The sequence below is a fragment of the Gymnoscopelus microlampas genome (genome assembly GCF_963454915.1).
Source record: "Gymnoscopelus microlampas genome assembly, chromosome: 19".
NCBI classification, from domain to species: domain Eukaryota; kingdom Metazoa; phylum Chordata; class Actinopteri; order Myctophiformes; family Myctophidae; genus Gymnoscopelus; species Gymnoscopelus microlampas.
Window position 1 is genome coordinate 32,596,955 of NC_139956.1, and position 24,550 is coordinate 32,621,504.

General features: G+C 40.9%; 2 protein-coding genes across 4 annotated transcripts in view; both read left to right on the forward strand.

Moving 5' to 3' along the window:
* Positions 1-15,649, forward strand: part of tbc1d14 (TBC1 domain family, member 14) — a 58,927-nt gene extending 43,278 nt beyond the window's left edge. For all 3 annotated transcript variants that reach the window (XM_084043060.1, XM_084043061.1, XM_084043062.1), the window contains 9 exons: positions 3,136-3,253; positions 3,831-3,937; positions 6,692-6,775; positions 7,207-7,295; positions 7,840-7,911; positions 9,998-10,126; positions 10,656-10,765; positions 11,380-11,638; positions 12,210-15,649. In XM_084043060.1, the coding sequence (XP_083899186.1) occupies positions 3,136-3,253; positions 3,831-3,937; positions 6,692-6,775; positions 7,207-7,295; positions 7,840-7,911; positions 9,998-10,126; positions 10,656-10,765; positions 11,380-11,638; positions 12,210-12,266 (1,025 nt within the window). In that variant the 3' untranslated portion in view covers positions 12,267-15,649. The remainder of the gene's footprint in view (positions 1-3,135; positions 3,254-3,830; positions 3,938-6,691; positions 6,776-7,206; positions 7,296-7,839; positions 7,912-9,997; positions 10,127-10,655; positions 10,766-11,379; positions 11,639-12,209) is intronic.
* Positions 15,650-16,028: 379 nt separating this feature from the next.
* LOC311035012 (eotaxin-like) lies at positions 16,029-18,000 on the forward strand. Its single transcript, XM_084043069.1, has 3 exons — positions 16,029-16,224; positions 16,783-16,894; positions 17,342-18,000. The coding sequence occupies exons 1-3, from the start codon at positions 16,158-16,160 to the stop codon at positions 17,433-17,435; spliced, it is 273 nt and encodes a 90-aa protein (XP_083899195.1). The 5' UTR covers positions 16,029-16,157; the 3' UTR covers positions 17,436-18,000.
* The last annotated feature ends 6,550 nt before the right edge of the window (positions 18,001-24,550 follow it).

A 24,550-nucleotide genomic window follows, 5' to 3' on the forward strand; every position in this document is an offset into this window, starting at 1 on the left:
CAAAATAATATGTATTTGGCCGTGGACCCCCATCTCAAAATATTTTTGTTCAAAGCAAAGATTTGAGTTAAAAATGCTCGCTTAAAATATGTATATTCAAAGATTTGCACACATGTTCAAGATTTTTCAAAAATAGCAGATCTACAAGTTCATAGCACGGCACTCGGTGCCGCGCTATGAACTTGTATATCTGCTATTTTTTTATTGCCAAAGGATACAATATGGATAAAGTGGTTACAGAGATGCGTTCCCGGTTTGAATTGGTCAAAAAGCTTCAAATTTCGCACTGTCGGGGAGTTTGGGAATGTTCTCGTTGGGCCCGTCGGTCTCGCCTTTTCTTTGTTTTATTTAGTTTTTCGGCAGCCAACATTAAATATATATTATATAACATGTCGTGACTCGCCTCCCTAATTGAACCTGCCAGCGCAATTGCAATGATTTACGACTATTATATCAGTTAATTCCCCCGTGAAATGAAAGCAAAATTACTTTTTTGACACTAGATGTTGGATCACTGTAATATTCTGTTCCCACAGACTATCATGGTGGGGCTTTTTTGTTTGTATTTATATTCTTTTGAGCTGGTTGACACACTTGGACTGCATGCTCGATTTTTGGTATTCTATCGGGCAGAAACCATATCTCCATATTTTTGTGTTTTTTCGTAAATGAATGCCCTACTTGATCATACTACAGCGTCACACAAAAGTATCAAAAGTAGCAGATCTGCAAGCTTTTGCCATTTCTTTACTTGAATCCTGAAAAGTAACAGTTTTGGACATAGGAGGTTTCCACCGGATAGAGACGATATGTCACTTTATACAGATATGGAGCTCCCATTCTATCCCTGTGTTTGATGTCTGAGTTTGATCACCAAAGAGATCAGCTGGTTTCAAGGTTTCCGCCACCGACTCCCCAGCTGTAAACAGTGGTGGAAAGTACATTTACTCAAGTACTGTACTCAAGTACAATTTTGAGGTGTTTTTACTTTAGTGAATTATTTCCACATTTACTTATTATAGAAATATTGTACTTTTACTCCACTACAATTATTTGAAAACTATAGCTACTAGTTACTTTGTAGATTTAGATTATTATTACAAAACATACATTAACCACTTCAGCCCTATATACATTTTAGATTTTTACACCTTGCTTTTAAAACTTGTGAAATGGGACATTCTGCATAATGAGTACTTTCTACTTTTGGTACTTTAAATACATTTTGATACCAATACTTTTGTACTTTTACTCAAGTAAATTTTGAATTCCAGACTTCTACTTGTAACAGAGTATTTCTACATTGCAGTATTGATACTTTTACTCAAGTCAATTTTGAATTCCGGACTTCGACTTCTAACAGAGTATTTCTACATTGCAGTATTGATACTTTTACTCAAGTAAAAAAAATGGAGTACTTTTTTCCACCACTGAGTTTGATCAACAAAGAGATCAGCTGGTTTCAAGGTTTCTGCCACCGACTCCTCCAGCTGTAAACAACCCTGCCTGACAGGCTTTAGACACCACTGTATGCTGGGAAGAATTCTGTGGCTTTGGGGCATAAAGACTTGAGATAAATATCTCCTCGCCTCCTTAGTGATACATTCCATTTACACTGAAAATACACTATGTATATATACTGTTGTCGACACCTTTTTTCACTAGCAGGTACAACATTTGATATTTTCACCGTGTCAACTTAAGTAAACATGGAGATATCTTTCCTGGAAAGGTGTTTCCAGGTTATGGTTGTTTACAGTTAAACAACCATAACAAGTTGAACACATGCACCACCTAGTGGATAGATTGAGACATTGGCCCCCTTTAAAAATATGCTTTGCTTTTCCGAAAACGTTTTCGTGGCAAAGCATAAATGAGTATATTCTCTCGCTCGTCGCTTGACAGCCTTCTGTCTCACCTTCATTTCTCCTCTTTCTTCAACCCCCGTAAGCTTCCACAGAACATTGACATTCTATTCATTCACTTCTCACCTGGAGTGACTTATTTATACTGTAGTAGCTCATAACCAATGATAAAGCAGAGGTATCGTGTCTTTGAACATGATCAAGAACAAATTAAAAGGAGGCAAGATCAAAATGAAAACAATACAAGAAAATAGCAAGAACAAAATATCACTACGTCGCTTTAGAAGGATTCCAGAACCACTCGGACTACCTGTCACCTATTTAGGTACACACTTCAATAAGAAACCACACAGACTCTACCTATTGAAAGATAATACTACATCTACACATTTAATAAGCTGAGCCGAGGGCCTTTCAGTTTCGAGGAACCCCCACGAGGGACGTCCTGTCTCTCTCGTTCACCCTCGTCATCTTGTTTATGTACTGTACTAGAGCGTTGGTTCTCAAAGTGGGGCCTGGGGACCCCCAGGGGTCCTTGGGGAGGGCTCCAGGGGTCTCCCAGCAAAAGGAAATAGTCAACCCATTGAGACCTGAAGCCGATTCTACATGTCTCCTCAATCTCAACAGCATGCTGAAAAACGCATGTTTCTATATCAGTGGTGCTCAAACTTTTTCATGTGAAGGACCCCCAAAATTATATGTATTTGGCCGGACCCCCATCAAAATATTTTGTACCAGGGACCCCAGAAGCAAAGATTTGAGTTACAAATGTTCGCTTTAAAATATATATATATTCAAAGATTTGCACACATTTTCACGAATTTTCAAAAATAGCAGATCTACAAGCTCGTAGCGCGGCACTCAGTGCCGCGCTATGAGCTTGTATATCTGCTATTTTTGAATAGCCCAAAGTGTAAAATAATGCTTTTTAGCTCAAATCTAAAAATGACACAGTTCCAGGTCTTAATGGGTTAACATAGCATCACAATCATCGTAACCACCCTATCCATTTATATGTTGGCTATTCAAAAATAGCAGATGTACAAGTTCACAGCATGTTTGAGAAGCACTGTACTAGAGAAAAAGTTTGAGAACCACTGTACTGGAGCGCGACTGGTATATCAGCATCTGGTGGTCTAGGTGTCTCCAAAAATCGGGATTGGCATCGGACTAAACATTCTGACATTGGTCTCGCTCTAGTATGTACGTGTATGTATTTCCTTCCTTCTCTTACCATGACTGTCCCTTGTCCCTCCCTCCCTGCCTGCAGAGATGAAGGATGCTCAGAAGAGGAGGAAACAGCTGGAGGACAGATGTCGACTGGAGGAGAGCATCGGCACGGCCGCCCAGACCTGGAACCAGGAGATCCTACCAAACTGGAGCACCATGTGAGTGCTCGCTAACGACACTGTAAAATGAATTAATTAAACTCTGAAGGGGGGGATATTTGGTTCCATTTGTACCATTTTGAGGTCTGTAGTCACTGGAAGCATTTATTTTGTGCGATTTATTCACATTGATCTAAACTTCTCTTTTTGTTATGACTACATCCACTCAGAGCACCAAATATTGCCAACTGTATTGGTCAGTGATTTTTTTGCAAGCAGAAGTCTTTTTTTGTAGTGAAGGCAGGTTAATTTAAATGGAACTGAGATATTCATCTCACCAAAACCAGTGTGTACGGAATTTCACTCATTGAAGCAGCATGTCAGAAAGTTGACATGTGACTTAGATTTTGACCACATAGATGTTGGATTAATGTCATGTCATTAATGTCATGTCAAGTTATTTCTTTACACTAGGCATAAAATACCACAAATCACCATGGTTCAATAAAAATAACAGATAGGAGCAGTTCTCAATTTTTTACTCACGCTTAAGTGTAGGACTATGAATTCATATTGGCAATGAAGAAAAGTAATGTTGACGTACTGTCAATGATATCATATATTCTCCCCCCTCTAGGTGTACTTCTCGGCGGGTGAGAGAGTTGTGGTGGCAGGGCGTCCCCCCCAGTGTCAGAGGCAAGGTCTGGAGCCTGGCCGTGGGCAATGAGCTCAACATCACCCACGGTACACACTTTCAGTGTTTAGTCGACAAACATTTGTTCGTCGACTACATTTTTTCATTGACGAAAACTAAATAAAAAACGAAACTACGATGACTAAAACTATGACTAAATATACTGACAATTTCATCAACAAATAAAAAAAACTAAACTAAAATGTTAGGGAGGCACTAGTGGAGAAGAGATTCAGTAGAACTTAACACATTGTGTGCCGAAACACGTACTGTAGATCTACGTGTTTTCAAATACACCCATCGAGTGCCAAGACCGTAAATCTACCGTAAATCGACCATCGGCCATCGCCCAGACACCATTTGTTTACATCCGGGTCCTCGTGGAGGTTTTTGCAGCTCTAAAACGATCATGAAAACTGGTTCACAACCCAAAAATGCATATCAGCCTGTCACCCCTGATTAAAAATGCTCTACGTATTTGTCACTAGAAGAAAGGGGGGTTATCATACAAGTACTGTACAAGCAGCAAAATGTTGGTGCGACATGCTCCGCAGACTGTGTGAACAATAACAATATATAACGACACGATATGATACTAGGTATACAATATAATACAGCTTAACCACTTGAACCTCAGCATCCCTATTCATGTTGTGAGCTTGTAGATCGGCTATTTTGGGGCAAAGAGATTTGGTGTAGATGTGTTTCACTAAGACTAGAGGGTTAGGGTGGTTAAGAAAAGACAAGTGGTAAAAAACCTTTAGCAGCTATGGAGAGTAGTACAGTATAAGAATGGAGGATAAATTAGCAACCGGGATATACTGAATATGCTGTAAATGGTCACTGTCGGGCAGAAACTCCATATTTCAGCTTTATATGGTCATTCTTGGATGAATGCCTAACTTCATCATACAAGAGTGTCAGACAAAAATAGTGAAAATAGCCAATCTACAAGCTCACAACGCCTCAGGATGGGAGGCGTTGAGAGCTTGCAGATCGGCTATTTTCACTATTTTCCTTCCCTCCCCCCTTTTTTTTACAATAACATACAAGGTTTCCACCCGACGCCGACAAAATAGTATGTAGTGCAAATACCAAATGGTTAAAGTTCAATATGTGCAGGGGGTTTGTCATAAAAAGAAAGCCAATGACAGGGTGTGCTCTGTTGGGGGCAAAAAGTTTACAAAATGAAGACATTTGACCCGGGGCCTGTTTCACGAAACCTATAGCTAGATAGCAGATTAAGCCGTGATTTATCAACTATCCTGGATGCATTTATCTTGGATTAGCCATGTATCGGTTTCATGAAAGCTGAGTTATCTCGCCAGATTAATTTAGCCAGTTAACCTGGATATGTTTATCCATGACTCGGTTTCATGAAAGCAATGCTACATTAGTTACCATGGTAATTACAGTCAGGTTTAACTAATCCTATTGCCTTTACTGTTCATTATGTATCAATCTGATCACAAACCAATGAGTTTTTCCACACTTATTCAATTCTTATGTGTTTATGTTGCCTTATTTTTTATTAGTCTGCATTAAAACATCATGTGCTGTAGGTACACATTGCCATTAAAGGACTACTTAAGCCACTTCAGTATACATCATATATCGAAAATATATTGGCTGCACAACCTCATGACAGCTTGTGAGCTTGTAGATCGGCTATTTTCGCTGTAATTTTTTTTTTAAGAATTCAAAAAAATGTTATGAGCAGACTTTGTCAAACCTGTATTAGGTTTGACAAAGGTCTTACATCCAGGATGATGTAATTCTGCCTTTGTGAAACGGGCCCCTGGTAGTTTAGTTTAGTTTGTTTTGCTTCGTCACTGTTCAAAGCTCTGATAGCGTAGTGTCTTCGTGGTGACCCTGTGGCACCAATAAGCTTCAGTGGTGTTGTAACGACAAAAGGATCAACACAGTTACCCCTGGCCACCACTTGGTGCCGCCACAGTACGCAAAGTCTGAAAACATCCCAGAAAAGCTGAGATGAAGGGAGGGCAGACAGACATGAGAGCAATCCTCTGGCAGGATTTGAGGCTCAGATCAGTTCATGTGATTCAGGAGGCAAACGTCTCAAGCAAAAATAGATATATTTTCAGCGAAGAGATTTGTTGTAGAGGGGGGAGAGGGGACTAAGTGCTGAGCCGACCACGATTAACTAAGTATTCGTTTACTAATTAGAGAGGGTTTAACTGGTTAATACATTCCATGTTTTTAATACAGGACAATTCTATTCTACCATTTAAAATTGTATTAAAAATTACACATAGCAGGGTTAGTCACACTTCTCATCAAACTCCTACTTAGGTTTCCAAGTCGGCCATCCCACCCAGACACCAGAGGATTTTAAATAAGTCTCATAGTTTAACCCATTCAATCCGCAAACGCATCTGTGTCATTTTAGATTTATTTGGCTATTCAAAAATAGCAGATCTACAAGCTCATAACAAGCTTGTAGATCTGCTATATTTGAAAAATCTTGTGCAAATCTTTGAATACATATATTTTTAAAGTGAACATTTTGTACTTGAATCTTTGCTTCTGGGGGATCCCTGGAACAACATATTTTGATGTGGGGGTCCGCAGCCAAATACATATCATTTTGGGGGTTCTTGACATGAAAAGGTTTGAGAACCACTGGTATAAAAGGTCTTGATGGCAAAACATTTTTAATCAGTAGGCTATTTTCACTTCTTAGAGTTTGTGTCAGGTCATCATGTTGAATCTCTTCCCACTCCCTCTTTCTCTCTCTTTCACTCTCATATCAACTCTGCCGTTGTGTGTTTGTGTCCCTGCAGAGTTATATAGCATCTGCCTGTCCAGGGCCAAGGAGAAGTGGAAAACCATGCTAACACCCAACTCAAACAGCTCTGAAAATGAAGGTAACTGTCCTCTCCTCTCCTCCTCTCCTCTGTTTACAAACCCTGACTGTTGTCAATGTGAGTGTAGTTGAACACTAGGGGGCGATAAACCTCCAGAGCTTGGTATCATTTCTTAGGAGGAATAATTTCCACTCAAAACATGTAGATATAATTTCATTATGATTGAACCATTCCAGCGCTCAACATTGCAGTGTTCTTTTAGTTGAGGCGGTGTAAATGAGATGGGGATCCGCAACCAAATACATATCATTTTGGGGGTCCTTAACATGAAAAACTTTGAGAACCACTGATATTATAGCAACATAAGTGTTTCAGACAACTGTTAGGATTTAGAAGACATTTGCAGATGCGTTCCCTGACTGAATGGGTTAATGGTCCTTTCTCCCTCCTCTCCCTCTCCCGGTGCGTGCGTCCTGTCGCTGTGCGTCCAGATGTAGGTTCGTCCGACAGGGAGGCCAGTCTGGAGCTCATCAAGCTGGACATCTCGCGCACGTTCCCCCACCTCTGCATCTTCCAGCAGGTCAGCCTCCACGGGTCACGCATCACAACGTCGTCCACCCTTTAGTTCCAGTGGTGGAAGAAGTACTCAGATATTTTACTTAAGTAAAAGTAGCAATACCACAACTTATATCTGCAAAGTAACTTGTAACTAAAGTTTTCAAATAATTGTAGTGGAGTAGAAGTAAAAGTATTGAAAATTGGAAATACTCCAGTAGTATTAATAAAGTAAAAATACCCCAAAAAATACAACGCAACGCAACGCGTCGCGTTGTGAGCTTTTTTTCTGCTCTTTTCTGGGTTTAAGTGGTTAAAGTCTGTATACTTCATTGACCGGAGTCCACCAGTGATCTATACTTAGGCCCCCTCCTTTTTTTTTCAGCCTTTACAGCAAATATCTTCGTCGCATCGCGTTGTGAGCTTGTAGATCTGCTATTTTCGCTGAATGTTCGTCCCAGAAAAGCGACGTTAGGGTTCATGTGGTTAATGTCTGCATTTCACACGTGTGTGTGTGTGTGTGTGTGTGTGTGTGTGTGTGTGTGTGTGTGTGTGTGTGTTTTCCTCAGGGGGGTCCATATCATGATGTGCTACACAGCATCCTGGGAGCATACACGTGTTACCGGCCAGATGTCGGCTATGTAAGTCTAGCACAATAGCATTGAATTTATTTTTGATAAACTGTTTTTATGTCTTTGGCGGTGACAATGACATCTACAAGCATGCAACGTTTAAAGGGATTCTAGGTAACTTTAAGCCTAAATTTTAAAATATTTATATATATATATATATTTTGCATTTTGTCCCCTCTATCAGCCACTATTTAATGATGCTGGGGTGTTTTCCTGCATTGAAACACAGTCCTCTTTCTGAAATCCGTATTTCCCCTACTATTTATGTTTTGACATCCGGGTATCCGGCTCTGTCCGGGACGTAAATGAAACGCACGCATGTGCGCGTCCGTGCACGTCCGTGTCCGTGTGAACTGTCCTATCATCGTCCTCGCTCAATGTTCTGTGATTGACAGCGAAGGTTGGCCAATCAGGTGGCGAGTTCGAGTGTAACCGAATGGAACCGAGTCCAGCCTGAGTGCACCCGACCAAAAACGAGCGGCAGCCATCTTTTCTGTGCGCTATTTTCTCCGCTGTTTTAAAACTTCAAAAAGCTCTCAAACTTCTATTTTGAGGCACAGAATTTACTTATAAGATATCGTTCGGATAGAATTTAGTTGTTTAACTTCATATATGTGGTCAATTAATTTATGACAGAGCCTATTTAAAAATAAAAATTCAGAGAACCGGCAGGGGCGGGCAGTGACACGCATTGTATCCGAATAAAGCAACCTATTTTTCGGCATGGCCCTTTCAGAAGTCCCCCGTCACTTGTCTGGTGGTCGGGGAAACGAACCGCTGATGAGGAGGGCTGGGAGGTGGAGTGGAGGGGCGGTGTTTGTTTTCTTTTTTTGATCTCTGAAGTTGCCTAGAATCCCTTTTAAATAGGGCTGAAGTGGCTAATGTATGTTTTGTAATAATAATCAAAATCTATAAAGTAAGATTTGTAGATTAGTACTCCCCCTCCCCCCAGGTATACCCGACCAAAAACGAGCGGCAGCCATCTTTTCTGTGCGCTATTTTCTCTGCTGTTTTAAAACTTCAAAAAGCTCTCAAACTTCTATTTTGAGGCACAGAATTTACTTATAAGATATCGTTCGGATAGAATTTAGTTGTTTAACTTCATATATGTGGTCAATTAATTTATGACAGAGCCTATTTAAAAATAAATATTCAGAGAACCGGCAGGGGCGGGCAGTGACACGCATTGTATCCGAATAAAGCAACCTATTTTTTGGCATGGCCCTTTCAGAAGTCCCCCGTCACTTGTCTGGTGGTCGGGGAAACTAACCGCTGATGAGGAGGGCTGGGAGGTGGAGTGGAGGGGCGGTGTTTTTTTTTCTTTTTTTGATCTCTGAAGTTGCCTAGAATCCCTTTTAAATAGGGCTGAAGTGGCTAATGTATGTTTTGTAATAATAATCAAAATCTATAAAGTAAGATTTGTAGATTAGTACTCCCCCTCCCCCCAGGTACTTTACGCCTGCTCCACCCAAGCGCCCCCCACCTTTCTTTAGGACTGAAAATCTGAATTCTCTAATTGGAGCAGTTTGATGTAAGATGGTAATTGACTAAACAAATGTGTGTTCACTCCTCGAAAGTAAGTTCCACACAGGCTCATATATTATTGACGTGTGTGTGTTGAGTGTGAGAGAGAAAGAAAGAAAGAAAACTGTTTTCTTGGGCAAAAACCCATGGTGTTGTTTTAAATGCTGCGGTTTGCACTGCAGCACAGCCACATGCTGTGTAGAGACGAGTTCAAGCTTCCTGTACTGACCGCCAAACCGTGATCATACGCACACACACTTACACCACCAGGCTTATACATGTACGTTTCTGTGCATGAGGGTTTTTTTGCATCCGTTTGCACTTTTCCTGTGAGGTGTAAGTAACTGCTGTAAAGCTGTACAGAGCCCTGTTATATGAAGCTATATCTTTATAGTATATGGTCTACAAATTTGGTACCAAAAACAAAAAAGACTCTTGGTGTTTTTGTGTTACTGTCTTTGTGTTGAATGACGAATGCCAATCATTGCAGCTGTTGTACTATGTTTTCATGCCACTGAACTTGTGTTATGTGTGTGTGTGTGTGTGTGTGTGTGTGTGTGTGTGTGTGTAGGTGCAGGGCATGTCGTTCATTGCTGCAGTGCTCATACTGAACCTGGACACAGCCGATGCCTTCATTGCTTTCGCCAACCTGCTCAACAAGCCCTGTCAGATGGCCTTCTTCAGAGTGGACCATAGCCTTGTTAGTGAACACACGCACGCACGCACGCACGCACGCGCACACACACACACACACACACACACACACACACACACACACACACACACACACACACACACACACACACACACACACACACACACACACACACACACACACACACACACACACACACAGGTCCCTATAATAGAGAACAGACATATACTGTAGTGTATATGTTACAGTAATGTCACTTGTACTCTACCAGTACAAGTGAGAAAAACTGAATGCGGAGCGCCCTTTGAGGCCCCCCCCCGAGGCGGACGAAAGGCATCCACTGGGCTGGGGCACACGATCGCCCGGTGCCCCGGCATCGTCCCTTCCCATCCGACGTAGCAACCCCCCCGGCCGAAAACGGGCGCTCCTGCTCTGTTTTTCTCTTACAGTGACAATAAACAACTTCTATTAACTGAGAGAGTGGTACTGTACAAGTGAAACCAGATTTGAGTGACGTATACTCTGTGTGTTTGTGTGTTTTACTCAATGTGATCGTCTTCTCTCCTCTCCTCAGATGTTGACGTACTTTTCAGCGTTTGAAGTGTTCTTTGAAGAAAACCTACCAAAGCTCTTTGCACATTTCAAGAAAAACAGCTTGACTCCTGATATTTATTTGATTGACTGGTGAGTCTGGCCTCCTGTGAACGTCTTTGTTGTTTTCTTGCCCACATATTGCCGGTATTGGAAAATGTGGTAATGCAAAATGTGATATTTCTTAATACATACCATACCTACAACGATATTACGCAATGACCATGACGTTAATGTGCAAACAGCTCACACAGAACAGGAATGAACAAGGCTTTAGTTTGTTTCCTGCTTGTTTGTTTGTTTGATGCGGTTGGAAATGAGGTTTCCAACCGCATCAGTTAAACATGTGGTGTTCTTAGAAAACGGGATGTGTGTGTGTGGGGGGGTGCTCAAAACATAATTTTGCCCTTTTATCAAACTTTTTTTCTTTCTCTATTATGTCTATATTTTGTAGCTGAAAATAGGTGCTTGTTACAGAAAGACAATTCACCCACTCCTTTACTTCTGTAAACTTGTGTTATATAGTTGAAGATGAAAACCAGAAAAGCTTTCACATCAGTAAAACCCAAATATAGAAGTATAGATTGTTTTGCCCTCCATCTTGCTTTTCTGTTTGTTTATTGTTGTTTTTTTTATTGTTAGCCTTTTATCGCACTGCCGCGATTACAACACTGAAACGGAGTGAACTTTAACGCCCTGCCTTCCAGGATCTTCACACTGTACAGTAAGCCCCTGCCGCTGGACCTAGCGTGCCGGGTGTGGGACGTGTTCTGCCGCGACGGCGAGGAGTTCCTGTTCCGCACGGCGCTGGGCCTGCTGCGTCTCTACCAGGAGGTGCTGACGTGCATGGACTTCATCCACATGGCCCAGTTCCTGACGCGCCTGCCCGACCTGGTGCCCGCCGAGCAGCTCTTCCAGAACATCGCCGCCGTGCACATGAACAGCCGCAACCGCAAGTGGCCGCAGGTAACAGACCAGAGAGATGTAGAAGGCAGTCCAGTGGTTCTGAAATATATTTTAGCCGCTGACCCCCTTCTGAAAATGTTATGTGCCAGGGACCACCAGAAGAAGAGACGATTTGTGTTGAAAAAACTAAATCGCTGGCGTAGTGGTCCAGGCACTTAGGCTCTAAAGTAGCCTGACAGCGCGTCGCGGGTTCGAGTCCTGATCCTGACGGCCTTTGCTGCATGTCTACTACCATCCTATCAATAAAGGCATAAAGGCAAAAAATCCAAAATGATTCCAAATTTTCCAAACCCTTTCAAGATTTGTTTTTAAATAGCAGTACAAGCTCATCTATGAGCTGATCTGCTATTTTTGAATGGATAAAGTGGTTTAAATGATTGTGATGCTGTATTAACACATTTAGCTAGGGATCCCCCCCAATGAGCCCTGGGGATCCCCGGACCCCACTTGGAGAACCACTGATGTAGAGGCAAAGTGTGCGATCACTCCGGATGAGAGCGATAAGAAAGCATCTGTAAAAAAAAACAAATCCTCACACAATGAATTTCTGTTTCTCCGCTCCTGCCCTCAGGTTCTGCAGGCCTTGCTGAAGGAGCAAGAGAGAGGCAGCCCTGTTCTGAAGCGCTGACAAGAGCAACTTCAACATGGAGAAGCGCCACTACCGACACACACACACACACACACACACACACGCACACACGCACACACGCACACACGCACACACGCACACACGCACACACAAACACAATGACTCCAAGCTCCAGCACTAACCCAGTCGTCCTTCAACCCCAGCCCCAAGTCAGTGGAATCTGAACGGTGCCGCAAACCGAACGCTTCCTGCGTTTGCGGCGGTTATACTTGAACCCTATCTACAGCTGGGGGGAGAGGTCTTGACCGTCTTCTTTAAACCCCAGGGACATTTCTCTGGTTGTAGACTGGCTGAATCTAGCAGACAAACCCCACCCCACACACCCCACTCACTCTGGTTCACACAGAGCCTTCTCACACCCAGAACTGGGTGGCTGGCGCGTCTAGGAGGTGGAGGGGCCTGCAAAGGGACGGACGGGAGGCGAAGGGGGATACGAGGCCTTATGACTCCCCTCCTACCACCACCACCACCTCCAACCAACACCCAACACTGTGCCCCGCCCCAAGCTCATGGCCTGGAGACTGTAGCAGAAGGAGGCCGAAGAATGTAATCCTGTGTGTGTGTGTGTGTGTGTGTGTGTGTGTGTGTGTGTGTGTGTATGTACTGTATGTCTCTGGCTTTCTGCCACTGAAGTACCTACTGACACTCTCCATATCTGCCTCAACTGTTTCTCGCTCTGTCCCCCCCGCCTCTCTGCCTCTCTCTCTCTCTCTCTCTCTCTCTCTCTCTCTCTCTGTCTTTCATCTCAGACTTTCTCATGGTCTTTTCCTCTCGCTCTGCCTTCTTCTCGTTTTCTTTCCACCTTTCTTTCCCTCCGAACCTCCGTCGTCGCTTCACAAACTGTACAACAAGGTTCTTTTCAAACTCGTTGCTTGTTGTGACCTACTCGTGACTTTCACGTTTGTCGGTTTTATTTTTAATTGTTTTCTACGCCATTCCATGAAGAACACGTTTCCCAAGGACAAGCCGCAGGCTGCTATTTATTGGATAGAAGCTCAGTCACTTGAAAAGGAGACGGAAGGGTTTTAGGAACCTTTTTTTTTTTTTTACATTGACCACCAAAACGAACGTTCTCTTGTGTCTCGAAGAGCACAGCTATGTTACTTTTTAAAGATGTGTTTTTAACCCTATGAGGACCTAAGCTGCCTGGATAACGGAGTGATGCTAGTGTATTTATGGAAGGGGAAGCTGGAATGCTTCATTGGTTGGACGGTGTGCGCACGTGTTCCTCTTGGACACAGTTAAACTTCACAGCATATCAGGCCACCTCCCTTTTCATGGGTCCATTTCAGATCTTAATTTTGTCCTCATGTTTTATTTTGCTTAGATCTTGGTCTGAGTGTGATGTCTTCGTTATGGAGCCCTCACTTGAAGTTGTATTTATTTGTACAAAAGCAAGACTGGACTGAAACAGGCCTTGTTTTGGCCGATCTCATACTATAGTTTAACTGACCTAACGTAAAAAAAAAAAGTCTAAATTATCGAGATTTATACTTTGACGTACGTTTGCTGAAAATCAGTCAAGCATTGAGTGATTGTACGCTGAAGTATAATTCAGCTGTTAATCTGATACAGATGATTGTGAAGAAGAAGAAAAAAGGAGTCAGTAGTTTGTTGTTGTTTTTTTTTGCCATCCATCTACAGGGGCAAGTGCTGGTTAATACTGTATTGGTGAATGATAATGTCACTTTTGACTTGCACCTTAACGGAAAGGAAGGATTGTAGGATTTCTGTAGTCAGCCAGCCAGTCAGTCAGATTCTGCCTTGCTAGGAGGGGCAAGTGCTGTGCTTTCCAAAAACGCCTTTTTGTCCTCCCAACAGCCCAGCAGCACCCAAAGTCTCACTCACATCTTAAGTAAAACACGAGAGCCTCTGGGTTTGAAGTGTGAGGCGCGGTAATGGATGCATACAGTAAATGGCATTTAGGCACAACTCACCTCGATTTCTACTCTCTTAAATAGCTAGAGCTCCAATAGATGATGATGCTGATGAATGTGTGTGATGATGGCGATTACTCCAAATCAAAGTACAGGGCCCTCAATTCTCATTTTGGCTGCTAGCATACAGTGTATAGGCTACTGTACATAAAACACCGTTATTTTAATCCACATGTTGCTGGCAGTACTGCTGTTTGTGCTTTAACCCATTTAGACCTGGAAAGCCTATACTGTACGTTGTTCTACCTTTTAATACGGGAAAGCATCCGTGTCATTTTAGTTTCTACTATATATCGTCATTCTCGGGTAATAACCTTGTATCTGCAAGTTTAAAATGTGTATGTTTTTCCGTAAATTAAAGCCCTTCATCATACAAGAGTGCTGCACAAAAGTAGTTAAAATATCCGATCTACAAGCACACGCGAGGCGGTTTGTGCTTGTAGATTGGCTATTTTCACTATTTAAAAAAAAAACAATGTTTTTTTGACATACAAGGTTTCCACCCGACAACAACGATATATAGCAACATGATTTAAAACAAATTATACTTTTAATCAAAAATAGAACTTTTTCCCAACACAGGTTAGGATTGGGTGTTTTTAGAATCGGCCTCGGGTCTTAATGGGTTAATATATTGTGTACCTCGTCATCACATGACCTGCACACACACAGTCATTTGGATCACTTTTCTAGATGCACTCCTCTCTCCCCACGCCCCCAGTGTGGTGAGCACTGCATTACTGCAATAAAGCTGTTTGCACAACATGCCTTTATTTGTGCCTCATGATAAAGATAGTGTCATCACTTGCAATTTAAATTAACCATGGTTTTAGTCTGTCTGTCTGTCTGTCTGTCTGTCTTTTTCTTTTTTTTTGCGCGTGACTAATTCACAATGCAAATGTGTGTTGCTTTTCAAAAATGTGTGTTTGTGTCTTTAAGTGACATTTCTAAGAAATGAGAAAGAGGTGACATAAAAAAAAGTTTGTTACTCTTGATTGTTACAGTAAAAGGCTGGCCTATGTATGAAATAACCCCCCTGCCCCGCGTAGCCAACAGTATATGTGCCCCTCAACCCTCTTATCGCAGAAATGAAAAATCAAAACGGCATGTTATTGTACACATCAACAATGTTCTGTTTGGTAAAATGTGCAATGAAATCTGGAGGTGAAATTCTATCTTAAAACGATTCGTCTGATTTGTCTTTCAAATTTTCCTAGGCAGTTTGTGTTTTTGTCTTTTTAGATTTTCGAAGGGCCCCCCCCCATCTCTGTTTTAGAGGACTGGACTGATAAGATACGTATATACTGTAGTTGGAAGGGGGCAGACTGGCAAACACTGGATCTGTGTTTCACTTGAAGTGTGTACATATATATATAAATATATTACAGTTTTATTAAATAAAGAGCTGTACATATTCAACAAGAACAGTGTTGTGGCCTCTATTTGTCTTTACAAAATATTTACATAATATACACTGCATCTCTTTTAATGTCCTCTGTCTTAATGTCCTTTGAAACATTAGACTAGCTACTGTATCTAGTAATGATTAAAAAATCTTTCTGTCACAATTTTCTTCCTTCGTCTTTGTAGCATTTCACTTTGTCATGCTAAGAGTAGAACAAGCAAAGACGTATTGATAATATGAGCGGATTGTGAGCTTAACCACACGTTTCCTTTGTAAGATACATCGTATAGGGTCTTTTTTTTCCTTTTCTGAGGTAGACTTTTGAAAGAGTGGAACGTTTTTTTTTGTCACAGTGAAGCATCTTTCCGCCCCCTGTGACACCCCACCTCCCTCCTCTTGCAATTTCTCTTTGTTCTTGATAAGCATCAGTATATGGGCTTTTATTTAGACACCTTTTGTAGTGCCTGACGAGAGCTGTCATCCATCCATCCCTCCATCCATCCATCCATCTCTGCAGAAGTTGTGACCATGGGAACCAGTCTCCTGTTCTGCATCCTGATAGGAACAGCTCTGTGTTGCTCTGTGACGGCCAACAGTAAGTAAACATGCATGTTTTTAGTGACCTTATTACAAATTGCTTTATTTACCCATTCAATCCGGGAACGCTGGAATCTGTGTCATTTTAAGATTTATTTGGCTTTAAAAAAAATAGATATACAAGCTGCACACACTACTGTATGAGCTTGTAGCTATGAGCTAAGCTTGTAGATCTGCTATTTTTTTGGGACCAAATCGTGAACGTGTGTGCAAATCTTTGAATATATACATATATTTTGAGATTGGGGGGGTCCGTGGACAAATACATATCATTTTGGGTGGTCCTTGACATTTGAGAACCACTGATATTATAGCAACATCATTTTATTTATTTTAATTAGGATTTAGAAGACATTTATAGAATCCACAGAAGCAAAGATTTGAGTTTAAAATGTTCGCTTTAAAAATATATATATTCAAAGATTTGCACACATTTTCACGATGTTTCTAAACATAGCAGATCTACAAGCTCATAGTGCGCGGCACTCTGTGTGATAATATCTATCGTGTCATAAAATACAACCATTATATTAACATTAAGTAACATTTTATGCAGATTCCAGTGGCCCTGATGACTGCTGCTTTGAGTTCTACCCAAAGAGAGTGAAGATCGAACAACTGAAGTCTCACTACCTGACTGACCACCGCTGTGGAAAGGCAGGAGTCATGTAAGTTTTGGAGATAATTAAATTTACAGTATGAATATATGCTATTTGTGTGTGTATATGTATGTATAATATATGTAGATATATAGATATTGATTGATTTATTGAATACTTCGTTATCATGCTTATTAACAGTAGGCCTACAGGTACTGTAGTAGATAAGATAAGAGCTTTATTGTCATTGCATACACAACGAAACATAGTTTGGTACCTCTGCAGACAACAACAGTATTAAAAGAAGAGCACTGAACATTGAAAGAACAATAAAAAACCTTGGTCAAAACCTTGGTAGTACAGTCAAAGGTTATGCAAAAAGGATAACAAAAAGTTTTTTTTTTGTCCTTTTTATTTATATAATGCATACATATTTATATATGCATTTTCTCTTGATAAAATCCTAAACACCACCTACTATTCTAGTAACACGCATGTTTTTCTTGTTCCTTGCAGTGTGATCACAGCAAAGAATTCCCGTCTCTGCATGGACCCTGAGCTTAAATGGGTCAAGAAGATCATGAGCACTCTGGATGAGCGCAGATTCTAGTAGCAAATGTACAGCAGTGGTTCTCAAAGTGGGGTCCGGGGACCCCCAGGGGTCCTTGGGGGGTGGGGGGGGTACCAGGGGGTCCCCAGCAAAATGAGTTAATATAGCGTCACAATCATTTGAACCACTTAAACCATATTTTATACTTTGGCTATTAAAAATAGCAGATCTACAAGCTCATAGCGCGGTGCCGTGCTATGAGCTAGAATAGATCTGCTATTTTTTGGAAAATCCCTGGCACATAATATTTTGATCATTTTGGGGGTCCTTGACAAGAAAAGGTTTGAGAACCACTGATGTGCAGTATGTGACCGCAGGGTGGAAAGAAAAAAAAAACTCTTCTGTTTTCTGTTCCTCATCTGGTTACTGGTTACTGGTTTAACGCTTAACGCATATATTTTAGAATGAGAACATATTTGCTAATAATTTACTGTAATAGGTAAATGTCGCAAATCCCAAGTGTTTTTGTTAGGTTTCTCCTTTACTTTTTACATGTGTATATAACCTACAAAGTATGCATTATACATCCACTATGGGGCATATAAATTAAATGCTTGGTAAAATATATTGTTGTTCTTGATTTTTCTTCCAAGTTTGTCTATTGCCTTTTCAATGCGCTAGACCATGTGGTTCTCAAACATTTTCCCCATGAACCCCATAAGAGAAGATTTGTGGTGTTCAACTTCTTCAAGATGCTTTTCAAATAAAAAATATATATATTTTGAAATTCTTCAAAAATAGCATAATATATATTATTTGTCCAAAAGTTTTGATCTTTGAACAGAAATAACATAATGAGGATATGTAGGCTACACAGGGCCATCTCACATTTATTACATAAAGAAGAATAACCTAATGTACCCCCAGAACGCAAGTCTCATTCTGAGTGTGATGTCTTCATTAGGGAGTCAAGTTCATCAATTGAAGTTTCATTTATTCGTACAAATGCGAAACTGGCCTGAAACAGGCGTTGTTCAGTGTTCAGGCCCTGAATGTTCTCAATCAACTGAGTGACCATTTGGCCCATAAGCGTATTTTTTAGATAAGGAAATGTTACATTTTTTACATAAACATTTTTTTTATTCAGCCCCACTTTGACTGTCTGTACTACATCGTACAGTAGCACACCCAAGAGGATAAAAACATAATTTCAAACGTCTCAAAATAAACTAGTCAGGGTGGTATTGAACCATAGCCCCATATCTCAAGTTGGCCCTTTCCATTAAAGGACGGTTTAAAATAGCTTTAATTAATTGATTGATTGAATACTTTATTACTTTACTAATAATACTTTTTTGAGCGGATAAGGACTGTATTAGGGTAGGATAGCAGTATTCGCCACCAGGAATCGGTAAGAATTCACAAGGAGACAAAAGGATGGAGTGTTGCTTGTAGGCCTGCACAGTCTTTGTTGAAGGTATCACAGTACAGTTTCACAGCGCAGTATGGCAAGACATGTCTGAGAAGTTCTTCTTCTTGGCCGTATTCCACTACTTCGTGATGTGGCTCCGCCACATTTATCAACAGCAGCATAGACGATTTTAGCCTCTGTCAGGAGGTGGGGCAAGATTTTGTCATGGGGGGAGGCACAAAACAGTCATTTTTGGACATAAACAATAAGTTGAAGGATAACATTAAGTCTGATAATGATGTATGTACTGTGCATGTTCACATCATGTATACTTAATAAGACCATTTTTCATTTTCATTTTTAACATTTTGGACAAAATAGCCAATTTTACATCAAGGTGCCCAGATGTCCCTAGTGCCCACCTATCCTGTATCCTCTGTAAATAGCTGGACTCACAGATCAACAAATTGTCAAGAGACAACACTATTAATCTGTCATATAGGCCTACCGGCTAATACGGTGCAAATACATCATCCTATATTATGAACACTGAATAAAAACGGTACTCCATCAGCAAAGTAGCCTACTTAAGCCAATAAAACAATTATAGGTAAAAACCATAGGTAAAAACGCAAATTTGCCTGTAATAGCGCCACCATGAGGCTGATTTGAAACATTTCAAGTGGCATTTTTTCCTCGGCCTAGTGGGAATGTGTGTGTTTCACGGAAATTGCATGCTGTGTTCATGATTTGAGGCAAGATTGAGCCAATTTTAGCCAATCAGGATGGCATATGAAAAATCTGAAGGTTTTCATTTAATGACTGTAGAGATACTGTGTACCGATTTGCAGGATTTTCTGACAAAATCTGTAGGAGTACTGTCCAAAAATGTGTTTTGCACAAATCGGCCTCCTGGTGGCGCTATAACAGGCCCATGTGAAAAGATTGGGGCAGAGGTTCTGCTCTGGCATCCAGGGAGTGTGTGTGCACAGTTTCGCTGCGATCAAGCCAATGGTGCCAGAGATTAGCTGAACACAGACAGAATGAAGGACGGACGGACGGACGGATAGACAGGGGGCAAAACATACTCTCGCCATGCCTTTTGGCCTGGCGGAGACACTAAGGGAAGGAACATCAGGTGTAAAATCAATAACATATGTTTATTAAAGAATTAACCTAACATAATCAACTACGATATAAATGGATAGCATAACTGAACAGATGAGATAAGGATACTGTGTGGAGACAGTAAATCAGTGGTGTATGAATGTATACTATGGATGTGTGGAACATGGTGTCACCTGTTTCCAAGGCTGTGTGTTTTCCACTTCCTGTCGATTTCATTGGATATCATTGGTCATCTGACCAGTTTCATTGGATTTCATTCCTTAGGGCCTAGGAAACAGGGAAGCAGGGAGGGAGGGAGGGAGGGAGGGGCGGGCTTTATTTAGTCCTCCAAGTGTCAGCCCCCACCCCCCTCTTACACACACACACACACACACACACACACACACACACACACACACACACACACACACACACACACACACAGAGTTTATTTATAAGCTCTGCAAAGTTTGGAAGTAAAAGAGCAAAATAAACAACTCATAATGTAACGTTACTCCACGTGAACATTGAGTAGAGTTGTCAGTGGTGAAAGCTGCTAAAACACACTTGTGACAAGACTGTGGAAAAAGAAGTGTATTATCTCCATCTGTCCAAAATGAGGTGAGTTTCTGCAGGTGATTTAGCATAGCTAATTAGCGGCTTAGCATTAAAGGAATTGATGGAATTGTGTTTAATTTCACTTTTAATTTACTTGGTGCAACAACTAGTCAGGATGAAGCATTGTTGTGTAATGTTGTGTGATGTGATGTGAAGTGAATATGTTGAATTGTTGAGCTGTGTTTGATTGTGACGCTAAGACAGGCTATGCAGGTCTAGTCAGTGGTGTAAAGTAAAGTAAGTACATGTACTCAAGTACTGTACAATTTTGAGGAGCTTTTACGTTATTATATTTATTATTTTAAAATTTCAATACTTTTACTTCTACTCCACTACATCCCAGAGACAAATATTTTACTCCACTACAATTATTTGAAAACTTTGGTTACTAGTTACTTTGTAGATTTGGATTATTATTACAAAATATTCTGAACCCCATTTATTCTGTTTAGAAAACTACACCACCCGCTGGACGTTTTATGTATAGCACTGGGTTTATGTGTAGCACAGTGTGGCAATTAGTGCCAATTGACCCTATTGGGTTCAGCTTGCATACTAGCAGCAAAGCCAAAACCAGCTCGAGCTCAGTTTGGCTGCAGACCACAAACCTCTGTGAGTTGTGCTTTGTGATGCATTTGTGTTACTTGGTCATGTTTCTGTTTAAATGCTACTACACAATGTATACCTACCTGTTATTTACCTGTAGCTTTATGTTAAATTAATGGATGTTGTTTCATTGTGACTTGAAGATCTAATTTAGCATACTCACCTACTACTTACCTTTTGTTACCTGCTAACCTGTATAAAAAAGAGAAAGAAATGACATATGTGAAAAAGAAATGCTTTATGTTTCATATAATGTTAATATTCAGCACAGTGCTTTATTTACATTTGAAGTAACTGACTGAATGTTTTCTGTATGTATTGTATTTTTCAGTTTTACAAAATTATTCAAAGTAAAAGCTACTTCGAGACAAAACACTGGACTGGCTTAAAGCTTTATTGTTCGTTAACTGTCAAACTGTTGTTGCCTCACAATGGAGAGGACAGTATCCAAAACATACCACTTCAGCCCTACAGCCTATATAGTTAGGCTATTTGAAAATAGCCGATCTACAAACTCACAACGCTTCACATCGTAACGCTTTGTGCATAATGAGTACTTTTACTTTTGGTACTTTAAGTATATGTTGATGCCAATACTTTTGTACTTTTACTGAAGTAAAGTTTGAATACCAGACTTGTAATGGAGTATTTAAAAAATTCTGTATTGGTACTTTTACTCAAGTAAAGATTTTGAGTGCTTTTTGCACCACTGGGCCTAGTAAATGACTTTACACATTCATCAGGATCCTGGATGGCTTGGTTCCAGGCTTAACATCATTTATACAAAATATTTTCTCCATGGGGAAAAAGTAATTGGTTTCCTATCTGCGACACCACAAAATGGCCGCCACTGCTATACCCAATAAGTGTATACAGGGGATTTGCACATGTATAAAGTTACAATTTAATGACCTTTAATACTAAATTGGCCAAATGGTCAAATATTACGTAAGAAAGTGGCAAACATTGTGAAAATAACCGCTCTACAAGCTCATGTATACGTATACTAGGCTGTGTATGCTGTGACAGGATACAGTATACGTATACTAGGCTGTATGTTGTGACAGGATACAGTATACGTAATACTAGGCTAGGCTGTATGTTGTGACAGGATACAGTATACGTATACTAGGCTGTATGTTGTGACAGGATACAGTATACGTAATACTAGGTTGTGTATGTTGTGAGTGTGACAGGGTACAGTATACGTATATGTGGCTCTCGGTTACTTGAATTTCTTTCTTTCTTTCTTTTCTTTCTTATAGTCAAGGCTGGCAGAGGTGTTGCAGGGGACACCCCCCTCCTCTTCATTATAAGTGTGGACTATGAAGACAGGCCATCAGTGGAGGAGGGGAGCAAGAACTGGGCTTCACTACTACAGCTAGGAGGTCTAGATGACTCTCTAATGTAGTCTTTTTTTATTTTAGAAACACACACACACACACACAAACACACCCCACACACACACCCACCCACGCATACACCCCCACACACATACGTAAATGCCCAGAAGACTGAGGTTCTCACCTACAGTGTAACACCCTCCCAGACCATCCACCTCTAATAAAGTACTGGTGAAGCTAACCAGAGAGATGTAAAAGTACTGGTGAAGCTAACCAGAGAGATGTAAAGTACTGGTGAAGCTAACCTGAGACATGTAAAGTACTGGTGAAGCTAACCAGAGAGATGTAAAGTACTGGTGAAGCTAACCTGAGACATGTAAAGTACTGGTGAAGCTAACCAGAGACATATAAAGTACTGGTGAAGCTAACCAGAGAGATGTAAAGTACTGATGAAGCCAACCAGTTGTACGGAGGATGGAGATGTAAAGGTACTGGTGAAGCCAACCAGATGTACGGAGGATGGAGATGGCGGGAGACGCCCGCTGGAAGGCTCATCCGAGGATGCCCTGCCCTAGAGAACGAGATCTGGAGATCTCTCTCTATCCATGGGTTTGTCTGCATGGGGGATTCCTCCGACGACTTGGTCCGCACAGTCGAACGGCCGAAGACCTTGTCCTTCTCGCAGGTTTCCCCTGAAGACGGTTGATGAAGACGACTCAAAGTAGGAACCTCTTTAGGGCTGTAGGGCTGTCACGATTAGGACATTTTACTTGACGATTAATTGTCGCTCAAATAATTGCGATGAACTAGGCCAAATTAATTAATTATTGGGTCGTACGCTGAACATTGTAACATTATTAATAAACATGTGTCTGTCTTTGTAAACAAAAGGTGCACGGGTCAGATATGACCGTATAACTTGCATACTTTGCAACTTTATACGTGGAAATAGCAGTCTGCTATTTCCACTATTTTGAAAATGTTTGAAAACATATGAACATTTTTTAAGATGGAAATGATTATGACGATTATCCGAAAAAGTATTGCGATTATCTGAAATACTTGCGATCAGGTGATTATGTAATAATTGTGACATACCTCATTTTTCCTTTTCCTTTGCTGGATGCTGCTGCTGCTGCTGCTGCAGTTTGTGTTGTATGATGTTTTTATTGTATGCTGTTCGTGTTTGATACTGTTTGTGTCATGTGCTGATGTGGTTCAAGATGTACAGTAGCTCTGTTGCTGTCATGTTGGGGCCCGGTGTGGCAGTGAAACATGTTCAGTGACTGTTGGTTTGTGGCTCTGGGTGGCTCTGTGATAGAGACACTTTGCATGAAACATTTTCTAGACATAGTCCTCTGTAAATCCGGGCCATTTGAAAAGGTCTCTTTTTGGTAGGTACCAAAAGGTCACTTTTTTCTGGTGTAAAGTGTGGGGAGGGGGGACCAAGTTTCCCACCCCACCTCAGCATCTGCCAGACTAGTGGTGCACCTCCTACTGGCTCCAATACAGGTCTCCGCCAGGTCAGGTAGGTTATTGTGGCCTCGATCCTGGTGGTGCTATAATAGGCCAATGTGAAAAGGGTGCCATTTCTTCTTAGGCCTTTCAATCGGACACTGCGTTCATGATTTGCTGCATTTTGTTCAAAACAAGCCACTACTGTAAACTTTAGATGTGAATCTTAGCCAATCAGGATGGAATATGAAAAATCTAACAGATCCGTCTTACTCTTGATCATATGACTATAGAGATCATGTGTACCGATTTGCGTGAAATTTGGATAAAATGGGAAGGAGTAATATAAAACAATGTGTTTTACATAAGTCGGCCTCCTGGTGGCACTAAAAAAGGCAGATGTGAAAAATGCAGGGCAAAGGTTTTTCCTTGGCCTCTAGGGAGTGCGCATACAAAGTTTTACACAGATCGGCGCATCGAACCTCTTTAGGGCTGTCACGATTAGGACATTTTACTTGACGATTAATTGTCGCTCAAATAATTGCGATGAACTAGGCCAAATTAATGAATTATTGGGTCGTACGCTGAACATTGTAACATTATTAATAAACATGTGTCTGTCTTTGTAAACAAAA